The 19,898-nt window shown below is 53.3% G+C and overlaps 2 protein-coding genes across 2 annotated transcripts; both read left to right on the forward strand.

The window, feature by feature from the left end:
- The first annotated feature begins 328 nt into the window (after positions 1 to 328).
- On the forward strand, positions 329 to 1,884 carry LOC103824480 (late histone H2B.L4). Its single transcript, XM_050970940.1, has 2 exons — positions 329 to 962; positions 1,648 to 1,884. Exons 1-2 carry the CDS (start codon positions 843 to 845, stop codon positions 1,882 to 1,884), a joined length of 357 nt encoding a protein of 118 aa, XP_050826897.1. The 5' UTR covers positions 329 to 842.
- Positions 1,885 to 10,119: 8,235 nt separating this feature from the next.
- Positions 10,120 to 18,084, forward strand: ASB10 (ankyrin repeat and SOCS box containing 10). Its single transcript, XM_030233755.2, has 5 exons — positions 10,120 to 10,512; positions 14,264 to 14,531; positions 15,015 to 15,519; positions 17,241 to 17,354; positions 17,603 to 18,084. The coding sequence occupies exons 1-5, from the start codon at positions 10,221 to 10,223 to the stop codon at positions 17,786 to 17,788; spliced, it is 1,365 nt and encodes a 454-aa protein (XP_030089615.1). The 5' UTR covers positions 10,120 to 10,220; the 3' UTR covers positions 17,789 to 18,084.
- Positions 18,085 to 19,898: the final 1,814 nt, after the last annotated feature.

The raw sequence follows: 19,898 nt of genomic DNA on the forward strand, positions 1-19,898 counted from the left end.
AGATTCCACCTGTCGGCACAGAAACCCCACCAAAGAAGGTGTGTTCCCCCACCATACAAGCATACTGGCATCACCCCTTATGGCTGTAGTGGTGTCTGCTGAAAGGCTTCCTTTTCTCTCCAAAGTACAGAAAACTGTTTTGTTCACGTCTCTGCTGTGCTGCTACACGTTTTTCCTGGCTATGCCTAAATCCTGTATCACATTTATCCTCATTAGCAAAATCATTGGTTTCCAAGACAGGTCAATCCACACTTGGGGCGTCAGCCCTCCATTGCCCCCCCTCCTGGCATTCCAGGCCCTGTTGTGTGCAGCAAGTGGGATCCAAGAACAGGCTAGGTAGCAGGGGAAATTTGGCTGGTAGGATGTTTACAGTGCCATCCTTTCATCTCTGGACCTATTCTCCCTGCAGTTACTGGGTTTCCCCTGATGGCATTACCTGTTCCATAGAACAGATGTGATTCCATTTGATTCTGGAGTACCTTGAGTACTCCAATTCACACCCTTGCACCAAAGCAAGATCCCTTCTTTCACCAAACTCCTTTTGGACCTGAAAATGTCTCTTCTCTGGTAATTCTGTCCCCTGTAAATCAGATGCTTCTGCTCTTGCTCTTCTTTGCCCCAGTTACACTCAAATTTCTCCGGTCTGAAAGTTTAGCTGAATCTGTCACTTCCAAACTCTTCTCAGGCCAGCTGCTTTTCATTTGGAGCAAAGTGGAATCATCAGCCACAGGTGTGTACTTGTCCTGCTTCTTGGGGGCTGCAACTGAGGCAGGGTAGGTCCTGCAGCCTCTGCTATATAACCAGCCCCACAGCACTTACTGGCTGTTCTGTTGGAGGCTAAGATGAGCCCAGAACCTTTGAAGAAACATGGTCATGCTGCTGCTTCTGGGGAAAAAAGATCTAAAAGGAAGCCAAAGAGAAAGGAAGCATTTTCAGTCTATATTTACAAAGTACTGAAGCAGGTGAGTAAATGTTTTCTTTTTGCTAGAAATTGCTTCGTACATAAAGCAACTTCTCCCTGTTGAATGTTAGCACCATAAAGAGCAAGGAAGAAAAATCTGGGTTTCTAGAGAGATGGGGAAAGAAAAAACAGTATAAGTGCAGGTACAGGAGAGCCCCAGCTGAAGCTTAGAAGTTGAGGGGGTGGATTCTAGGGGTAGTAGAGATGGATCCAGAGCAGAAAGTGTTTCCTAGAGGGAATGAGCTGTGGTGCTTAGCTCTGCCAAGAAGCAATTTCATGAAAGTCAGTACAGTAGAAATAGCTGCTTCTGGCCCCCTGAGTAGATGTCTGGTGATTTTTGATGGGGAGATGAGAGCATTTTTGGAAGTGGCCATGAGTTTTCTAGGCCATGGTTTGTCAGCATGAGTCTGTAGATAGGACTTGGAGATGGGAGTATTTCCATCCCTTACAGCTATGCTTTTCATGGGGATTGTGAGGAGGCTTCTGCCAGTGCAATCCCCAAACTCCCACAGCATTATGGGAGCCTATCCTGAGTTTGAAGTGGCCCATGATTTGAAACCCTTGGGGGGGCAGCTGCAGGTGCCTTTGGAGTCAGAATGCCCTGTCTGGGACGGGGACCAGAGCTCCCACTCCCTCCAGGTGCTGGGTAGGTGACACTGAGCCGCTGTTTGGGTCCCACCCTGCAGGTGCACCCCGACCTCGCCATCTCCTCCAAGGCCATGAGCATCATGAACTCCTTTGTGAACGACATGCTGGAGCGGCTGGCGGCGGAGGCCTCGCGCCTGGCGCAGTACGGGCGCCGCGCCACGCTCACCAGCCGCGAGGTGCAGGCGGCCGCGCGCCTGCTGCTGCCCGGGGAGCTGGCCAAGCACGCCGTCTCCGAGGGCACCAAGGCTGTCACCAAGTACACCAGCAGCAAGTGACCCCCGGGGACACCACCCGGGCCCGCTGCCTTCTCCTGCGGGAGAAGCGCTGGCCCTTATTCAGCTGAAAAAGCAGAACCTCACATTGTCTGCCTGCAAATAAAAAATGCATAGAAATACCGATTGTGTCTTTAATCTTTGCATCACAAATTGTGAGGCAGTTGAAACTGTGGCCATGGGGATTGTTTGGGAGGGCTGGAAGAACAGCTGTAGTTTGAAAACAACCACATGCAACTAGGAGCAGGGACCAGAGGGTGTGCCTGGGCAAAGCTGAGGTCACCATGGAAAGCGTAATGGGTTCTCTGCAGTTCTCCAAAATCCTTACTATGGCTTTCAGATTCCTGACTGCTAAAAATTTCTGCTGCCTTTGACTTTCCTGCTGTTCTTCAACTGCTTCCTAACTGTGGTGGGTCTTTCTGCCCAAGTTATCAGTTTATACTGGTTAGAGTAGATGCTAAATCTCCTTGGGTCAATAGGATCAAATTAGCACTGGGTAAAGGGTTCTTCTAATGTTTATAAACTATTTTCAAAGCTCTTGTCCTTTGGTTGATTTTTTTTGCTTGTGGGTCATGCAAATGAGAGTTTTTCCTTGTTAGCTGGTTTTTTGTATTGTTTTTGTCATTGCTGTTGTTTAGTTTGAGTTTTGCTGGTTTTGTGGGGTTTTTTGTTGTTTTTTTTTTTCCCTTCTGGTGAAAACTTTCTCCTTTCTGGGATAGGCAGAACTGAAGCAAAATGAGCTTCACTGACAGGAAAAACAAACTGTTTTCTTTCGAGACATGTGGCCATCATCTCTACTTGCTGCCAGTGCCTTCTTGCAGGGCTCTAAACTGGGCTAGGGCTGGGTGTCCTGCGTTCTGCCTTGGACCTTGTGTGTGTGCTGCAGGTAGATCCATGCACCAAAAACTAGCAGCAGGAGGAGGCCCTGCACAGCAGGCTTGGACCATCATATTAGTGACTGGCCCTCACAGCCTTTCCTTGTGTCCCCAAGTGCCTCTCGCAGGAGGGATCCCGGGCCCTGAAGGGAGAATAGGCACACTTCTTCTGTCTGTCCACGTGGAGCCTGGGCAGCCCACAGGGCTGAGTGCTGTGTCCAGGGCCATGCCCCTGTGGTGGATGGCTTGACTGTCTTGTAAGCACAGCACCGTCCTGGGGTGTGTGGGGCTGCCCTGGATTCCTGCACAGAGCTGCTGCCTCAGGGTCTGTGCTGGAGTGAAGAAAACTTGCGTTCCGTGTTCTGGCTAGAGATTGTAGAATGGTTTCAGCTGAAAAGGCCCTTAAAGCCCATTCAGGTCCACCTCCCTGCCACAGGCAGCGACACCTTCGGCTAGACCTGGTTGCTCCAAGTCCTGTCCAGCCTGGCTTTGGATGCTTGGGCATCCATAACTTCTCTGGATAACCTGTTGCAGTGCCTTTTGTCAGCTTCAGAGTGGGACTGGATGGCTGGTTCTAATGTCTTATCTTCACAGCCACTGTCAGGGTAGGAGTACCAGGAGGAACCAGAGCTGGGTTAAGTTTCAAGGTGGCAATAAGTGGGGCAATCCTGGATTTCCCCAGCGTGTGAGGTGCTGCTGTGTCTCATGAGCTGTGACTCAGGTGGGGGCCAGCCTGGCTCAGTAGTGTGGGCCAGACAAGATGTACATGATGCTTCTGGGGAGAGCACAGGAGGCAGCAGCACTGAGAATCTCCCTTTCAGCTCCATCCCTGCTGCTGTAGAGTGGGGCTAGCTGGGGAGAGAGCCAAGGGCTGTGCCTGGTGCTCTGTTTCCTTTTGGCTGTAGGACAGCATTGAAGAGCAATCTCTTCATTGTGTCTGGCTTGCAAGCCAAAACTGGACTTGAGCAGAGGTGTGGGCTGCACCTCTTTTCCTCCCTCTAGCCTTTGTGGTGGCTGTGCTGTGCGGAGAGGCTCTGTGGCTGGCACTAGGGGCAGAGAGCTGCAGGGATGCTCAGCTGCATGCATGAATGGGTGGCAGACCTGGGAGAGTCCAGCCCAAGAGTGGGAGGCCTAAGGTGAGGAGAGGCAAGTTTTGCCTTGATCCATAATTGTGTAAAGGAACTAGGTCCTAAACATACCTGCAAGTGAGATTAAAACATAAATGAGGTTAGATGTTGGAAAACGAAGTGATGATTCTTTTTTTTTTTTTTTTTGTCCTTCATAAAAGAGAAAAGCAAAGAAAATAGAAAAGAAGGAAAATGCTGAGAATAATTGTGAATAGCACAGGAAAGGAGTGACCACCACCACGGGTCCAGAGCTGGCTTACAGAGTGCAACGGGGGAGATCTGTGTTGGGTGTGATGGGTCTTTCCCTGGTGAGCTCCCTCTGAGAGCTGTCAAACAGGCCAGAGAAGGAGCAGAGCCACGGCAGCCAGGCCAGCAGGGTGGGGCATGAAAAGCCTCCGAGGCTCAGCCAGGACAGATAAGGACAGCAAAGACTTCGATGTTTTCTAGATTTTGCAGCCCTTGTAGCAGGTTAGGTACTTGCCTACAGAGGATGTTGAACGCTGCCGCCACAGCCACCTCCTATCAACAGCCGGAGTGCGGAGATCATCTTTGCTTGCTAAAATGTAATTGGCTGCTCCTTAGTATCTGGTGAAGTTTGCCTGATGTATCAGAAGTTTATTACTTGCTTACCTCATGTACCACCTGCAAAGAGGGTGCCTCGTTTTCTAAAATAAACCAGTTTCTGTTCGTTGTTGGAGGAAGTTCAAAACTTTAACTTACAGACCTTTAACTTTGAGGAGGCAATGGAGAAAAATTCCTTACTTTTGATTTGTTCATTACAGGTTTTTTCCTTTTCCAGCAGCTCTGGCAGCCGTGCTCTCAGGGATGGGCAGTGCGGAGGAGCCCGGAGCTGCAGTTCTGCTCCTGCCCTGGAGATGGGTCTGTCTGCCTGCCTGAGCTGGGATCGGAGCAGGCTGCCCGGGTCTGCCTGCCTGAGCTGGGGTCGGAGCAGGCTGCCCGGGTCTGTCTGCCTGAGCTGGGGTCGGAGCAGGCTGCCCGGGTCTGTCTGCCTTCCTGAGCTGGGATCGGAGCAGGCTGCCCGGGTCTGCCTGCCTGAGCTGGGATCGGAGCAGGCTGTCCGGGTCTGTCTGCCTGCCTGAGCTGGGGTCGGAGCAGGCTGCCCGGGTCTGCCTGCCTGAGCTGGGGTCGGAGCAGGCTGCCCGGGTCTGCCTGCCTGAGCTGGGGTCGGAGCAGGCTGTCCGGGTCTGTCTGCCTGAGCTGAGAGGTCGGAGCAGGCTGCCCGGGTCTGTCTGCCTGCCTGAGCTGGGGTCGGAGCAGGCTGCCCGGGTCTGTCTGCCTGCCTGAGCTGGGATCGGAGCAGGCTGCCCGGGTCTGCCTGCCTGAGCTGGGATCGGAGCAGGCTGCCCGGGTCTGTCTGCCTGAGCTGGGATCGGAGCAGGCTGCCCGGGTCTGTCTGCCTGCCTGAGCTGGGATCGGAGCAGGCTGCCCGGGTCTGTCTGCCTGCCTGAGCTGGGATCGGAGCAGGCTGCCCGGGTCTGTCTGCCTGCCTGAGCTGGGATCGGAGCAGGCTGCCCGGGTCTGTCTGCCTGCCTGCCTGAGCCCAGCTCGGAGCTACCCGGGAGCCGTGCCCCTTCCTCCGCCAGCAGCCCAGCTCTCTCGGCAGGTGCCTGGCTGGCTCTGTGGATAAGGTGCTGATTTATGAGAAGTCAGAGGCTGTCTCCTGCAGATGTCTGATGGAGCATCGAGCACCGGCTGAGCCCCGGAGGAGTAAGGATTTAAAACTGTAGGTTCTTGGTTCTCCAGTACTGCACTTTTACATCCTGCTTCGTGTCACACCCCTCTCTTCCCCCCATCCCCAACAAAGACCTGAAGAATGGAGTTGAAGTTTGGGCTCACATTCCTCTTACTAGATCCCTGCACTTCCTCGGAGATGTGACAGGTAGTGCAGATGCACGGAGGGGCAGAAGGAGGAGGTTGCTCTTGGAATGAGGGAGTTCTACGTTGCACCTGCCCACACTGTCCCTTTCGTATTTCCTGTGTGAGGGGCTTTTCTCTTGCTGTGCAGGAGTCCTGCTGCTCGTTTCCCCACAGTTAGACCCCCTGGAGCTGCCCAGGATGCTGCCCAGGATGTCATACAGGGCTGTCTTTTCCTGAGGACTAACCCTATGTTTAGCTGATGAGTTTTGGGGAGAGCCATGCCTCAGCTCAGCTGCTTTCAGACTGGGCTTGTGGCTCCCGTGAGATGCGGGCAAAGTTGCTTTTGGGCTCTGCTGCCCAGTGAGAGGGCACTGGTCGCTGTGAGAATGTACTGTATGTACGTAATGTACTCAGGTTACACTAAAAGCGAAACTTGGAGCCTGTGCAGGCTCTCTTCCAAAGTGTGCTGGGGCTTGCTCCAGAGAGTCTGTCTTTGTCTAGGTCTGCCTATGTCTTCACAAGTCTCACAGCAAGTTTTTAGTGCTGCAACACTGCATCACTGTCATGTTGCCTGTCCCTGGCCCCACATCTATGTTCTGACTAAGCTATGCATGTCTGTGGGCTAGAAACAATTAATTTTTTTTTCTCTGTCCCTTTCTTCAGCCTCTCAAAAAGAGCACTATAGGGCTGAATGAGCGGTCATGAAAATATCACCAGTGCCCGTGCTCTGTTTTGTGTTTTCTAAGTGAGCAGTGGCTTAAGAGCATGTGCTCTTTCTCTCACATGGAGGAGGAACAAGAGGCAGAGCATCCCTGAGGTCTGTTAGGAGTGGAGCAGGTTTGAGGAGAGGGAGCCTTTTGGGCAGTGGAGGCTGGCAGCAGTGTGCAGTCCTGTGTGCATTCCCCTTGCCATGTAGTGTCCTTTGGCAGCCGTGCTGCCAGGTGGTGCTCCGGTGTCTCATCAGACACTATCCAAACAGCAGAAGCAGGAGGAGCTCAGCACAGGGAGGAAAATGAGCTGGTGATGGATAGCCCTGGCGATGCCAAAGCTGTTAAAATATGAACCTCTGTTGTACAGCCGGGGTTCCAGCAATGGACTCTCACCCTCTCTGTGCTCAGCTGCTCATGTTGGGATCGTGCTGCTCTGGGTCACTTCCCTTCTGTTTAGGTTGCGGTTGGCTGCTGTCTCTGAGGGCTGGCAGCTTGTTGTTGGCCTTGGAATCCTTGTGTGGAGGAAAGAAGAGGGGGCATGGTCAAAGGTCAGGCAAGCACTCCCCCATAACCAATGCACTGTTGCCTGAAGCTCTGTCACCCCTTATGCTGCCAGTGCTGTGCTGGGACTGAGCATCCAAGGCATCCTTGGAGCTCTCTCTACCTGTGTTCTCCCCAGCAAGGGTTGCTACAAAGAGTTTGTTTCCTTGGGGTTTTGCTCTCTTTTCATGCTCTATGTGCTCTGGATTCCTACAATAATGCTGCTTTCTTCATTTTCCCTGCTCAGGATTGTGCCTGGGGGTGTGGGAGATATTCAGACTAAGAGAAAAAGTAAATCTTATGTTGTAACCATTACTTCCAGGGCCATATAAAGGGGGTCAGGAGGCATCCTTGCTCTCATCCTTTTCCTCTCCCAGTGTAGCCCTGCATTACCTGATGCCAAACTGGGCAGAGACAGGAAGACCTGCTGTCTGGTGAGGCGACCCTGACCTGGAGGCCTGGGGCTGACTCGCAGCATCCCTGGGGCCTGGAAGCTGCTCTGGAGCTGGAGGTCACTGGGATGAGGACACAAGGTGTGCTCTCACATAAGCAATCTGTGCTGGCCCGGGCTCAGCACAGGTACCAGTGGTGCCGTGTTTGGCCTCTGAGGAAGAGGAGGAGGAGGAAGCTGCCATGTGGCCCCATGCCGGGTGTGGGGCTGGAGGAGAGGATGACATGGGCAGAGTGGCCCCATGAGGAATGGCTGCTGCAGGCCACACGCCGTTTTCCCATTAGTGAGTGTTTAGTTCAGCGTTTTAAATAATTGTGTCCTCGGAATGATATTTAAAATCCATTTGGGAGGCAATGAGGCGGGAAAGTGCCTGTGCCATTGTGATGACGCTGCGCGGGCCGTGCCACACATGCATATTACAAACTCGTTACAGGCTCGTCTCCACGCATGCTGCTCCCTCCCCACACAGGCTCCTTCTGAAGCTCTGAATGCTTCTCCCCCACCATGGCTGCAGTGCTTGGCCCTATGGAGACATTTATGTGACAAGATAGAGGTGGTGTCCTCTGGGGTGAGGGATAATGCACAGCCAGGTCATGGCACCTGGGTGCTGTCCATGGCTATGGAGGCGTGTGGGCCATACCTGGTGATGGAACTCTTGTTCAGGTGTCCTGGCCTTCACCTGTGGTCGCTTTCTGACCAGCCCTTGGACTTGTGTTACTGCATGTTCCTGACCCCGAAGCCTCAGGGCTTTCAGCTGGTGTGCTCTGGGCACTGTTGGAGTTGTGTCAGCTGTCCTGGGCTGGCTCTGAAGCTGAGGACAAGCCTGTGCCCCTGAATGCCCATGGCAGATGCATGAGCTGGAGGGACTAGGTGTGAGGGAGCTGATGGAGCAGCAGCAGCGGTTCTGTGGGTGCTGGTTAGTGCTGGCTGGGAGAGTGGCCTTGCTGCTCTTTCTGTTTCTCTCTGACTGCTCTGTGGGCACCCTCTGTGCTCCCTCAAGCCATGCAAGATGTAAATCCTGTGTGGGAGGACAAGGCAGTATTCAGTCCTTGTCCTCTTCCTCCTGACCATGCTCAGGCTCTCCTAGCCAGGGTCTCCCAGCTGTGGTTTTTCTCAGTGCTGCCTTGTGACCAAACATTAGTGGGGTGAGGATGAAAGCCCCAGGTGCACTTAAAGACATGCTGTATTCTGACATTTGTCTCTTTCTCAGTGACCCAACTGGCTGTTCTTCTGGCTAGGAAATGGATGGCTCTGGCACCCTTTTATCTGCCTGCAGCTGAGGACCCTCAGTGCCCTCAATGTCTCTGTGGACTTTCCTTCTTGGCACCTGTGGGTGCTGGGCTTGGAGATGCCGAAGGAGGCTGCTTGTGTTTTATGGGTTTGGTGTTTTTTGTTGGTTTTTTCCTTTCTGTGTGGGTTTTTTGTTTGTAGTTTTGGATTGATTGGTTTGTTTGAAGCGGTTTTAGGGATGTTTTTGTTGTTAGCCACGGGAATGGGAGAAAATGTCCAGGGTAGCAGGTGCAGTCAAGGACATGCAGACCCAGGTGTGTGAAATGCTGAGTGTGAGCACACAGCCTGCCCTCAACCAGCATGCAAGGGTAATGGGTGGGGGACCCCTGGAGGCAGGGTGCTCCTCTCAGGGACCTTTCCTCGATGGCCTTGGGTCAGGAGCAGTGCTGAGTAAGAGGGGTTGGTTTGGGATTCTAGTCCCAAGCCCCTAGCTGGGTGGAAATGATGGCATTGGTTTCAGGAACAAGTTGTAAAAACAGGTTGGAAAAGAACTAAGAGTTCTTAGTTTGTCCTTTTCCTCATCTCTTAGGGAATCCAGACTTCCTGTACTCAAAGTTCCCCAAGTCAGGGCTGCTGCTCTGAGCCCCTCACCTGGCTGGAGGAGACTCTGAAGCTCGAGTGTGGGTTCCACAGTGGAGCTGGAGATGCAGCCACTGCATCCTTCAGGAGAACAATGTGCTCCCAGCCCAGCACCAGGAGATGCTGCACTGGCACAGAGCAGCTGGGCTGAGGCAATGGGAATGGTTGGCATGATCCCAGTCCTGGGACTGGTTCATGGACCCTTTCAGCTTCAAGGTTCTTACATAACTCTTTTCTCTGCTCTGGAAACAGCTGCCAACAGGAACACAAGCAAAGTCTGGTTCCCTGTTTGATCAGCACCTCCAGCCAGACCACAAAGAACTTGATTACAGTTTGGGACCAATGTGACAGTGTTGTACAAGCTGTTTTTCCAGGGCTCCCCTCTCTGCCCTTCTGTATCCTGTCTAGCCCTGTGGTCTTTTGGTCCCTGTAGAGCTGCCTGTGGGGAAGAGCTCTGTCCTTGGGACGTAATGACTTCTGCCTCCGAGTCTGATCCAAGCCTTTCCCAAGCTCCCCTCTCCCACCTGCCTCCCTGCCGTGGTTGCCCTACCTTGCTCTGACTCTCTCTCGAGCAGGGGCTCTCTGCAGATTCAACAAGCACAAAGAGCATTTCCAGGCTGCCTGCCACCCCTCTCCTGTGTCTAGTCCGTGCTGGTGATTGCACCCAGCAGCTGAAAATGAGCTCTTGGAAGAAGGGGAGGTAGTGATGAGGAGCTGCCAAACCAGGCTATTTATACTGGGTGATTCAAGCCTCGGCCTGAATCCAGCCAGATGCAGGGGAGCTGAAACACAGGAGCAGCCTGCAAAGGACAAACACTTGACCAAGAGGGTCTTTGCTGTTATAGCTCATTTACTGTGTGGCTCAGACTTCTCTGGTGAGTTACCTGTGATGGACTGCACCTCCCCTCTCCGCTCTGCCCCTCAGCATCTGCTGCAGCCAGCTCCCTGGAAGGATTCCTGCAGTGTGAGGTCCCAGCACAGTGAGCACAGACTGAGCCCAGATGGCTGGGGACACCAGCACGGCCGCCTGGAGCCACTGCAGTGCCAGGATCTGCTGATCCAGAATGCACTCTTCACTGGAGACCTGGACATGGTGCAGAAGTACTTCACCAAGAGTTCAGCCATCAATCTCATAATCGAGACCAGGGGCGATGAGCTGCGCTGGACTAGCAGCAAACGTGGTGGGTATGAGGGGCTGGGACATGGGTTAGAAAATGCCCAGGATGGGGTCCAAGGATAGGGCTCAAGCGCCTGAGAAAAATATTGAAAGGAATCCCCAGTGGTGGCAGAAGGACTGGAGAACAACTTTAGTGTGAGGAAGGAAGTCTGCAAGGCTGTACAACAAGTAGTAGTAGGCTTGTTGAAGGTGGCATGAGGCAGATCTGCTGGGAAATAATGAGAATAGGGCCCCTGGAAGAGTTGCTGGAGAAGCACATCCTCAGAACTGTCCTGTTAGAGATTGCTGGGATGGATGTGAAATACGTGTGAGGTGGGGAGTGTGCATGGGAAGAGGCATCAGAATGCTGCTCTGTTCCATGACATTGATTTGACCAGGGGAGCAGAAATCCAGTCTATGAGAAAGATGGTGGAAGCAAGCTTTCCCCAGTGACAGGAGTCAGGAGCTGATCATTCTTGGTGCTTCTTTCCATTTGTACATTTCACTTGTCCATCTCTACCTTGTCCAGGCACATCTTGGGTCAACCACACATGCTTCCACACTCTCTGGTCCCTCTTACTTGCTTCTCATCAGCATGGTCTATAGGCTCCTCAGTAAGCAGTGCAGCTGGTGTGTGTGTTCAAGGCAGAGGTGCACCGGGCAGCCTGGATGTGCCTTTGCTCTTGCTGCTGTCCCCTGGTGACCTGGTGCAGGCAGACTCCCAGAATTTAAGAGTTTCAGGTGGGGAAGGCCTTTAACTGTATTTGTCCTGCTTTAGGGCAAATTTGGGAGAAAAACCCAACCAAAGAAGATCATTTGTCAAGTACAGAGCAAAAATATGTGGCCAAATTTGTCAGATAGGAATACAGAACAAAAACCAAAACAAACCTTCATGCTACCTGAGGCTTGTCTCTGTATGTCACTGACCACGGAGGGACAGGTTCCCAGAACTGAGTGACCTTAAAAGTAGATTTTAGTGACCTTGTCCTTCCCAGATCACCTCACTGGTATTTTAATGTGCCCAGAGGAAGTGTAAACTGTCTGATGTCACTGATACTTACACCACTTTCTGCCTCCCTGGTGCATGACTGGGAACCTCAGGCTCCCATGGGATACCTGCTTATATCCTTGGGTAAATAGAGGGTCCCATCAGGTGAGAACATCTGCCAGGGGCTTCCCTTTCTTTACTTTTTTTTAGGCTACATTTCAGTTAGACAAAGTGAATCCAGAGCAAACGGGATACTGTCAGCGTAGAACTTGCTCATTTATTTTCATTACTGAGAAGGATAAAGTTCCCTGTCTTACACTCTGCTCTGGTCCTCTGGTGATTGTTGCTTGGTGGTCTGTTGGGGTCACTTAACTGGTGTTTAGCTGCATGATCTGAGTAGTTCCATGACACAAAATTAGACTGAGCTCTACTAGCCTTCCATGCAGCTTGACATGTTCTCTAGATTGTATGGAGTGAACAATATGTGCACGGTGCTAGTGCCACTGAGCAGGACATGCACTTCTGTGACCCAGGTGGGCAGGCTGGCTGTGTGCAGCCAAGTGGGCTCAGAGGAAAGCACCAGCTCAGGTGACAGTCCTGGCAGACTGGAGTGAGCAGCCAAGTCAGGGGAGTGTCTGAGGACTGAAAGGGAGCGCCAAAGCTATGCAGGGGCTCTGTGCAAGGCTGGATATCAAGAAAGAGGAGGAAGTGGGGAGGGTCTAAAGGATAATTACCTCAAATTTTTCCCATCCTTGCACCCATTTCTACCATTTCTTTGGCTTTGATTAAAGATAGCTGTCCCGTAGCTTGTTTAAAAATCTTCCTAGTGCCAATGGCTCGGGTGCAACTGGTAGATGGGTGTGCAGTGCTGGAGACGTGTGGAGCCAAGGGGTGAACAAAGGCATGGAGAAGTGTGTGGAGCTCCTGGGGTCATGCTGTGGTGGTCAGGGCAGCACTGGGCAACACGCTGAGTAGGCATGAAACCATTTCCCTCTCTGTTGTCTCAGTGATGTCTCGACCCCATTACTACCCTTCAAGCTCCCCTGCCCTTCCTGAAGGTTTCCCCTTCACAGTAGGGCACTGCTGAGGTACTGCTGCCTGAGTGGAGAGCCTTTATCAGCCTCTTGGCCCCAGTGTTTGGTCACAAGGTTTCCCAGAATAGAACAGCTGAGACTTGAGCTGCGCCCAGCCTGAGCCAAAGAGAGGGGTATGACGTGTTCCCCCTCCCTGTGGAATGCCCTGGGCTGGCAGGCAGGCAGACTCTCAGCCCAAACCAGGCTGCTGGTGGGGCTGTGCCTCAGAGCCCAGCTGGGTGCACCAGCAGGTCCTGTCCTGCTATCTGGGGACAGTCTGCTTGGGTGCTATGGACAGCACCACAGGCGGAAGAGACGAGAGCCAGGAGCCCATCCGCACACAGCAGGCACATGGCCCTGCCCAGGTGTTCTGGCAGGCCCTGCTGGCTGGGGATCAGGCCACCATAGCCAAGATCCTCAGAGATCCTCAGAACAACCTGAGCCCCAGCACTGTGTTTGACACCAGTGACCTGGAAGAGTGGAAGAATTACCGCTTCAACCCCCGTGGGCTGAGTATGGGGGGCAGGGGGCTCAGCCTGGGCTGTGTGCTCTGGGGCTCAGCTGCTGTGGGGCTCAGCCTGGGCTGTGGGGCATGGCTGCTGCTGGTGTTCTGGGTTATGGGTGCTCCTTGGCTTGCAGTGCAGTGGGAATGGGAACAAGAGCACAGGGCTGTGGTCGGGTTCTCCTGTGTTCCTTGTGGAAAGGGGTTCTTGTTTCTGAGAGCACAGGGTGCATCCAGGAAATCTGGTCCCTCCCACAGGGATTGTCTTAAGTGCTTGGGAGCTGCTGTGCATGCAGCCTGCTCTGTGCTGTGGGCTCCCACTGGGTTGTGCCAGACCATCATAACATGGGTTTGACCTTTGAGATGGTCCTGTCACAACAGGACAGCCTATGATGGCTGTCACAACAGGAGTTAGACCTTTGAGACGTGGTTTGAAACTCACTTGTGTTTTCCCCCTGGAAAACACAGGTGACATAGCACCTCTGCAAGAAGGAGCTGAGAGGATGTAGTGTGGAACACACCGGTGCAGTCTGGGATGTCTCCAGCTCAGTCTGGGTAGGCAGTGAGAAGCACAGTTTAAGGAGATTTTTTCCTGTAGCATCTGCAGACTGTTAGCCGGCAGAAAGCACCGGCTCAGCGGTGGGTAGTGCTGGGTCAGCATCTTTGAGAGCTGGCACATTTCAGCCCCTTGTTCTCTCCTAGGCTCTAGATGTCCAGCTCTGCTGTAGCTTGTTGTCTGCACTCTGCTCAGGGCTTGTTTGAGTCCTCTGTGTGTGCGGCAGTTGGCTCTGACACCTCTCTACTGCCTGGTTCCTTGTGTTCATGGTGCTTCACACACGGTGCTTGGCCCAGCCACCTCATTGCCATCAGCCCTGCTCGTGGCCCAGACCCTTCACCTGCTGCGCCCCTGACAACAGCAGCCCCGTGTAGCCCCTGAGGCACAGGTGAGGGGCACAGTGCCCAGAGCAGCCTCTGCTGCGGGCTGCTGCTCCCTGGAGCTCCCTGTCTGCACGGCTGTGTGGCCTAAAAGCCTTCCAGGGATCTCTGCCTGGGGGGCCAGTCCAAATGCAGGGATCTTGCAAGGAAGGGACTTGACGTCCCTTGAGAGGGAACACCCGTCCCTCAGGGGGATGTACCTCAGGTGCCTCAAGGAAAAGGGCAGGTGTTTGTGCACCGTGGCTGGATGTGGCTCCCTGAGCTCTCTTCCCTGCAGGACTGTGGTCGCTGAGCTACGAGCAGGAGCTGACCACGCCGCTGCACATCACGGCGGGCCGGGGCTACACGGAGTGCCTGCGGCTGCTGCTGCTGCGCGGCGCCGCCGTGGACCTGGCGCCGGGGGGCAGGACGGCCCTGCATGAGGCCTGCGCGGCCGCCAGCCCGGACTGCGTGCGGCTGCTGCTCCGCGCCGGGGCCGACCCCGAGGCCGTCTCTGAGCAGGGCTACAGGCCCCTGCACCTCTGCAAGAGCTCCGACTCCATCGGGTGAGTCCTGCCGGGGGCAGCAGCCAGCCTCCCGCCCCCTCAAGCCTAATCCCGCGTGGTAGGGGTCCCTCCTCACCCTTGAGGGTGGGCTGGTGGGTGCAGAACGGGGCTGGCCCTGGTGCCTGCTCCTGTCCCGGGATCACCCCTGAGGTCCAACAGGTGACTGCAAGGCCGTGTCCTTAGCAGGTGCAGCTGAGGAGCCAGTGGTTGTAATGTTCAGGACGTTCCTGTGCAGATCCACTGTGCATGCGAGCAGGCACCAGGTGTGACAACACTTAAGAGGTCTGTGCAGAGTTAGCTGAAATCAGGGTGACAGCGTCTCTGCTCACCAGTCATCCTGGCTTAAAAACAGTGCTCCAGGGCATGAGGAGCAGGGGTTTTCGGACTCTGGGGAAAAGCTGGGATGGTACAGATGTAGGAGCTGGGAGGCAGGATGGGAGGTGGAGATGAGGAATGGTCAGCAAATTGCCTTGGCCCACACAGGTGTGTCCAGCAGCTACTGCAGCACGGTGCCAGTGTGAACAGTCAGACAGAGGAGGAGCAGGACACAGCACTGCATGTGGCGTCACGGCACGGCCTGGTAGAGCACGTCCAGCTGCTTCTGCACCACGGGGCTGAACTGGAGGTGAAGAACAAGGAGGGGCAAACACCGCTGAATGCTGCCTGTGCCCAGCACCATCAGCCCCAGGACATGGACCGCTACTACCGGGTGTGCCAGCTGCTGGTGGAGAGCGGTGCCAGCGTCAACGCCGAGGACCGGGACCGGCAGCACCCGCTGCACCTGGCCTGCAAGAATGCCAACGCTCAAATCGCAGAGTTACTGCTGGCCCGGGGTGCCAATGTCAATGTCATGAATTACGGCGGCAACACGGCCTTGCACAACATCCTGCAGGTGGCTGCCTACAAGCGGGAGCATCGCCCGGAGCAGGTGGTGCGAGCGCTGCTCAACCACGGCGCCGTCCGCGTCTGGCCGGGCTCCCTCCTCAAGGTGAGGGGAGTGGGTGGGAGGGGAAGGCTGTGAGCAGCACCAGGGCCCCCGTGGGCCCTGCTGTCAGAGCAGGGCTTGTTCCAAGGCAGCCTGTTTGCTGTCCTGCCCTGCTCTGCCCAGGGCCTTGGAAGAGAGAACTGCCATTATTGGCATGGGAATGCCTGATACTTTCTCCTGGGGTGTGATTTGCTGTAGTACTGTCCTGCTTTTGTCTGCTAAAATGTGTGCACAGCACTCACCCAGTTTCCATAATTACTTGATCTGGAAATTGTTGGTCCTTTTTCTCTGGAGGTGTTTCTTCTCAGGGGCGCACCCTCCAGCTTCTGCTGTCTCTGCAAGACACCTGCAGACAAAGGGTTAATTTCCTGTCTTAATTCCTGAGCACTGCAATAATTACCCAGCCCGGAGATCAGCAGATTGCTCTCCCCTTTGGGAAAATACAGGAAAATCAACAATTAACACTAATTAATCTCCTATTAACGCCAGATAATGAGGATCACTGGTACAGCCAGAATAGACTCTGACAGCTACTGCTGGCCTGGGCCATGGGGAGTGGCAGCCCGGAGCCAGGGAAATCTGCCTCTGTGCGGCTTTACCTGGGTGGAGTGCTCTCCAAGGACTGCACTGTGGCTAGGTGCACGGCACTGGTGTGTCACCTGCACCTACACCAACGTGGGACACACCAGAATTGTTGTACAAATACCTGTGAAGTCCTCTGCGGTTCTGTGCCACCCTTGACACAGGCCCAGCACTGCTCTATACACAAGTACAGATGTCTCTGCAGCCGTGCACCCAAGAGGCACAATCCTGCATCCCTGAGCCCCCAGTGTGGCCCTCAAAAGATGCATGGTGTGCTGTGCTCTGTCTGATCACACAATGAATGCCAGTCCCTGCCCTGGAATGGCTCATGCTCTAACTACTGCAATGTGAGGTGGGGAGTCTGGTATAAAGTAGAGTATTGATGTTTATGAGCTTCTTGCAGCTGGTGGAGATCATCACCCCAGCCATGCACGATGGTCCCTGTGTCTGAGGAGGAGCTGTGGGTTGTGCTGAAGGCGGCCATGCTGTGCATGTTGAGTGATGGCTCAGCCCTCCTCTTTGCAAGGAGGGATGCTCTGGTTCTTCATACCTGCAGTGGTTTTTCTCTTCTGGGTCAGCATGAGGGAAGGACAGGAGTTCACCAGATTTACTACATCTGGATTGAGCAGTACTTTAGGAGGTGACAGTGGGGCTTGCAGGATCTTGCCAAATGATGGTGATCACCTGCTCTTGATGCCTTGAGTTTTAGCTTTCATATTTTCTGGATTCTATACTGCATTAGTATGTAACTCTGAACTTTATATAGTGTTAGCAAGCTTTCTTCACAGCTTAGTCAGACAAAACAATCCTTTTCTAGCCCAAGAACCAAGGATACCATTATAGCTTCAGGCCCAAAACGTGTCAACAACAGTGAATTGAGGAGAGCAAACTGGGAGGATGGGGCTGCATAACCTGGAGCTGTAATTGGACAATTAACCCCAATATGGAAATGGACCAAAACTTATAAAAATATGAAAACTCGTGACTTGGAATCCATCTTGAGGGTAGCCTCAGCCAGGCTCTTGTACTGCCCAAGGGACATCCTTTGAAGGCCTTTTTGATCAATCCCTGCTTTATTTCTTTAACACTGTCCAGCCCCTGTTTCAGGTGGCCTCTCAAGGCATCTGTCTGTCCCTGGCCAGGTGCTGCGGTGCTGCCACAGCTGCCCGCGTGTCATCGAGGCCTTGGTGAACAGCTACAGCCACGTGCGTGTCTCTGAGGACTGGCTGGCAGCAGTTCCAGCAGAGGTGGTACAGGTAAGGGAACCAGTGCTGGCTACTGCTGAAGAACACGCGTTCAGGCTCCAATGGGCTGCAGGGGCATCTCGGCCTGGAGCGGGTTGGGCACAGCTGGGGCTGGCCAGGGAGGTTGCAGGCACAGGGATGGTGCTCCTGGGGATGGGGAGGATGCTCCATGGTGAGGCTAGTGGATGTCTGGTTCTACCTCTGGTCCCAGGATGATACCTTCAGCTGTGCATGCCTCTGGTCCTTTTTTCTCTCTGTAGAAATACCCATGTTTCTACCAGTCCCTTTTCTCCCTGGGGCACAGACCTCGCTCCTTGCAGCACCTGGCTCGCTGCACACTCAGGAGCCTCCTGGAGGGCCGGCTGCTGCTGGTCCTGTCCCAGCTGCATCTGCCCAGTGCCCTGCACCAGTTCCTGCTGCTCGGCTTCGAGGACGTTCTCTACTAGGGGTGGCAGTTCCAGTCCTGCTGTGCCTTTCTGTGCAGACGTTCCGCTCCTGCCAATGCAGTCTGTGCTTTTGCAGCTCCCCCCTTCCTCTCAACCCGTCCTGCCTAGCCACATCAGCCCCCTGTGCCAAGCCTGCTGCTGTGTCCCAGTCCCAGCCAGCCCTGTGCTCTGCATCATGCACCCGTTTTGGAGTGTTCTGTTTGTCCATACTAATCCAGACAGACTCCAGACTAACAAAAGGAGGTATGGGAATTAGGGAATTTTGTGGTACAAGGAACAAAGACACTGCATGGATCACAGGCTTAGTAGTAGGATACCAGTTTCCCTATCCCAAATCCAAATACCCTAGCCTGTACTAGGCAGCTCTGGTGCCCTGGATGATTGCTGTGGTCCTGTCTTTTGTCGAGTTGCTTGGTCTGTACCCAAAGGTGTTTGGAATAAATCCTGTTCTTTGTATCCACCTGAGCATGACTTCTTCATTTCTTTGAAGACTGTCCTGACAGAACTCACCTGACATGCCAAGGGGAGGTGGCATGTGCACTCAGACCTGTGCACCCACCTGCTTCTCAGAGGGAAATGTATGGTGGGTGTTCAATCAAAAACATTTACAATAACAGATTTTAAAAGATTTAATGTTCCAGAGCACATTCTGGCAACTCAACAAGCTTTGCTATTTTCTCAGGTTTCTGAAGGGGAAATTCCTAATGCAGCATTGGATGCACTTGAGGGGACAATTTTTCCAGGGAAATTTAACCATCCTGAGTAGGAGGGCTGTGGTCTCTACTGAGAATACTGAACCTAGGGGGTTGTTAGCACAGGGACACGTGGTTCTGGTGTGTTTGTATCAGCTGCTGCAGGCACGGGCAGCTACCAGTCACTTTTGTGTCCTGGGTTTGCTGGGAATGTCTCTTGGGCACAGGCTGGTGCTCCTGCTTCAGCATCCACCTGGGTTTGTCAGCAGAACAGTCACGACAAGTCGTGCACCCTTAGGCGTGGCTGGAGAGATGTGAGTCCACTGTTGCATTTTCAGTGTAGCCATTCAAGTGGTGTGCTCTGGGAAAGAGTCATCCCAGCTTTAGACAGAAGTTTCCATCCCAGCTGCTGCCACTGTATCCTGTTTTGACCCTCCCTGTGCAGCCAAAGCCCTGCCCATCCCTGGTGCAGGTCTCATCCTTTCTGACAGACAACCAGCACACTCTGCAGGCTTCCCAGCCTCAAGCACCTGCTTGACTCTCACTCAATTTTTCCTGTTCCTCAGTAAAGAGCATGAGAGGTCATAATGGGTGTTGATAGTAAGGTACTTACAGGCAAAGCAAGCAGAGAAAAGCTCTTTCCCAGCATGTCTGTACCCACCCAGAGTTGTAACCTGCTTCTTAGGTAGCTTTGAGTCAAAAAGGCATCTTTGTATTTTTTTTGGCTGAGGAGAGATGTTTTTTTTTTCCATAAATTTGACCAGTCACTTTTTGGACCTGTGTGTATTCGAGCATTCTGATGCCCTGGTGGGAAGGAGAGAGGAATTGCACAGTGCATTTCTTGTTGCAGTGCATCCCCTGAGATGAAGGGAGGACAGCTGTGCACAGTGTGCTTGTGTGGGGGCTGTTCTGCTGGTCACTTGAGATCATACAAATGCTCAGGAGCCCTGGGTCTGTATTTGATGTGATTTGCCCATTTCACAGCCCAGGAGGAGGCCTGGGCCGAGATGCCCTCCAGCCAGTGTGGTCTGTGCTCCAGGGCAGATGTTGCAGCCTCTGATATTGTTCAGACCTGTTACACCCATGATGCCATTCCTGAATTAAAGTGAAGCCCCATTCTTGTTACTCATATTTTGCACCTTACACTGCAATGTAACCAACCTGGCTGTTCCTCAGCCTGGTGTTTGCAGCAACCCAGATCAGGGTTCTCTTGAGCAAGTGCACTTGTTACTTTTACCATCCCAACAATTCACTTTTATCCATTCCAATAATTTTATCTGCAATTGTTTTTTATTTCTCCCTGATTGCTAATAGCATATAGCACTGATGTGTGAAGAGAATGGAGCTAGAGATACACCTGTCAAATGGCTGTGTAAGATAAGCCTCCTCAGTCACCCAGTTCTTTTGGATCTGTTAAT

This window comes from Serinus canaria, chromosome 2 (genome assembly GCF_022539315.1).
Source record: "Serinus canaria isolate serCan28SL12 chromosome 2, serCan2020, whole genome shotgun sequence".
Lineage (NCBI taxonomy): Eukaryota > Metazoa > Chordata > Aves > Passeriformes > Fringillidae > Serinus > Serinus canaria.

Excerpts from the sequence above, each read along its gene's own strand:
- LOC103824480 (XM_050970940.1), top strand. The coding sequence starts at position 843 with ATGAGCCCAGAACCTTTGAAGAAACATGGTCATGCTGCTGCTTCTGGG. Across the intron at positions 963-1,647 it reads TTTACAAAGTACTGAAGCAG|GTGCACCCCGACCTCGCCAT; the intron begins GTGAGTAAATGT and ends CCCACCCTGCAG.
- ASB10 (XM_030233755.2), top strand. The coding sequence starts at position 10,221 with ATGGACTGCACCTCCCCTCTCCGCTCTGCCCCTCAGCATCTGCTGCAG. Across the intron at positions 14,532-15,014 it reads AAGAGCTCCGACTCCATCGG|GTGTGTCCAGCAGCTACTGC; the intron begins GTGAGTCCTGCC and ends TGGCCCACACAG. Across the intron at positions 15,520-17,240 it reads GGCCGGGCTCCCTCCTCAAG|GTGCTGCGGTGCTGCCACAG; the intron begins GTGAGGGGAGTG and ends GTCCCTGGCCAG.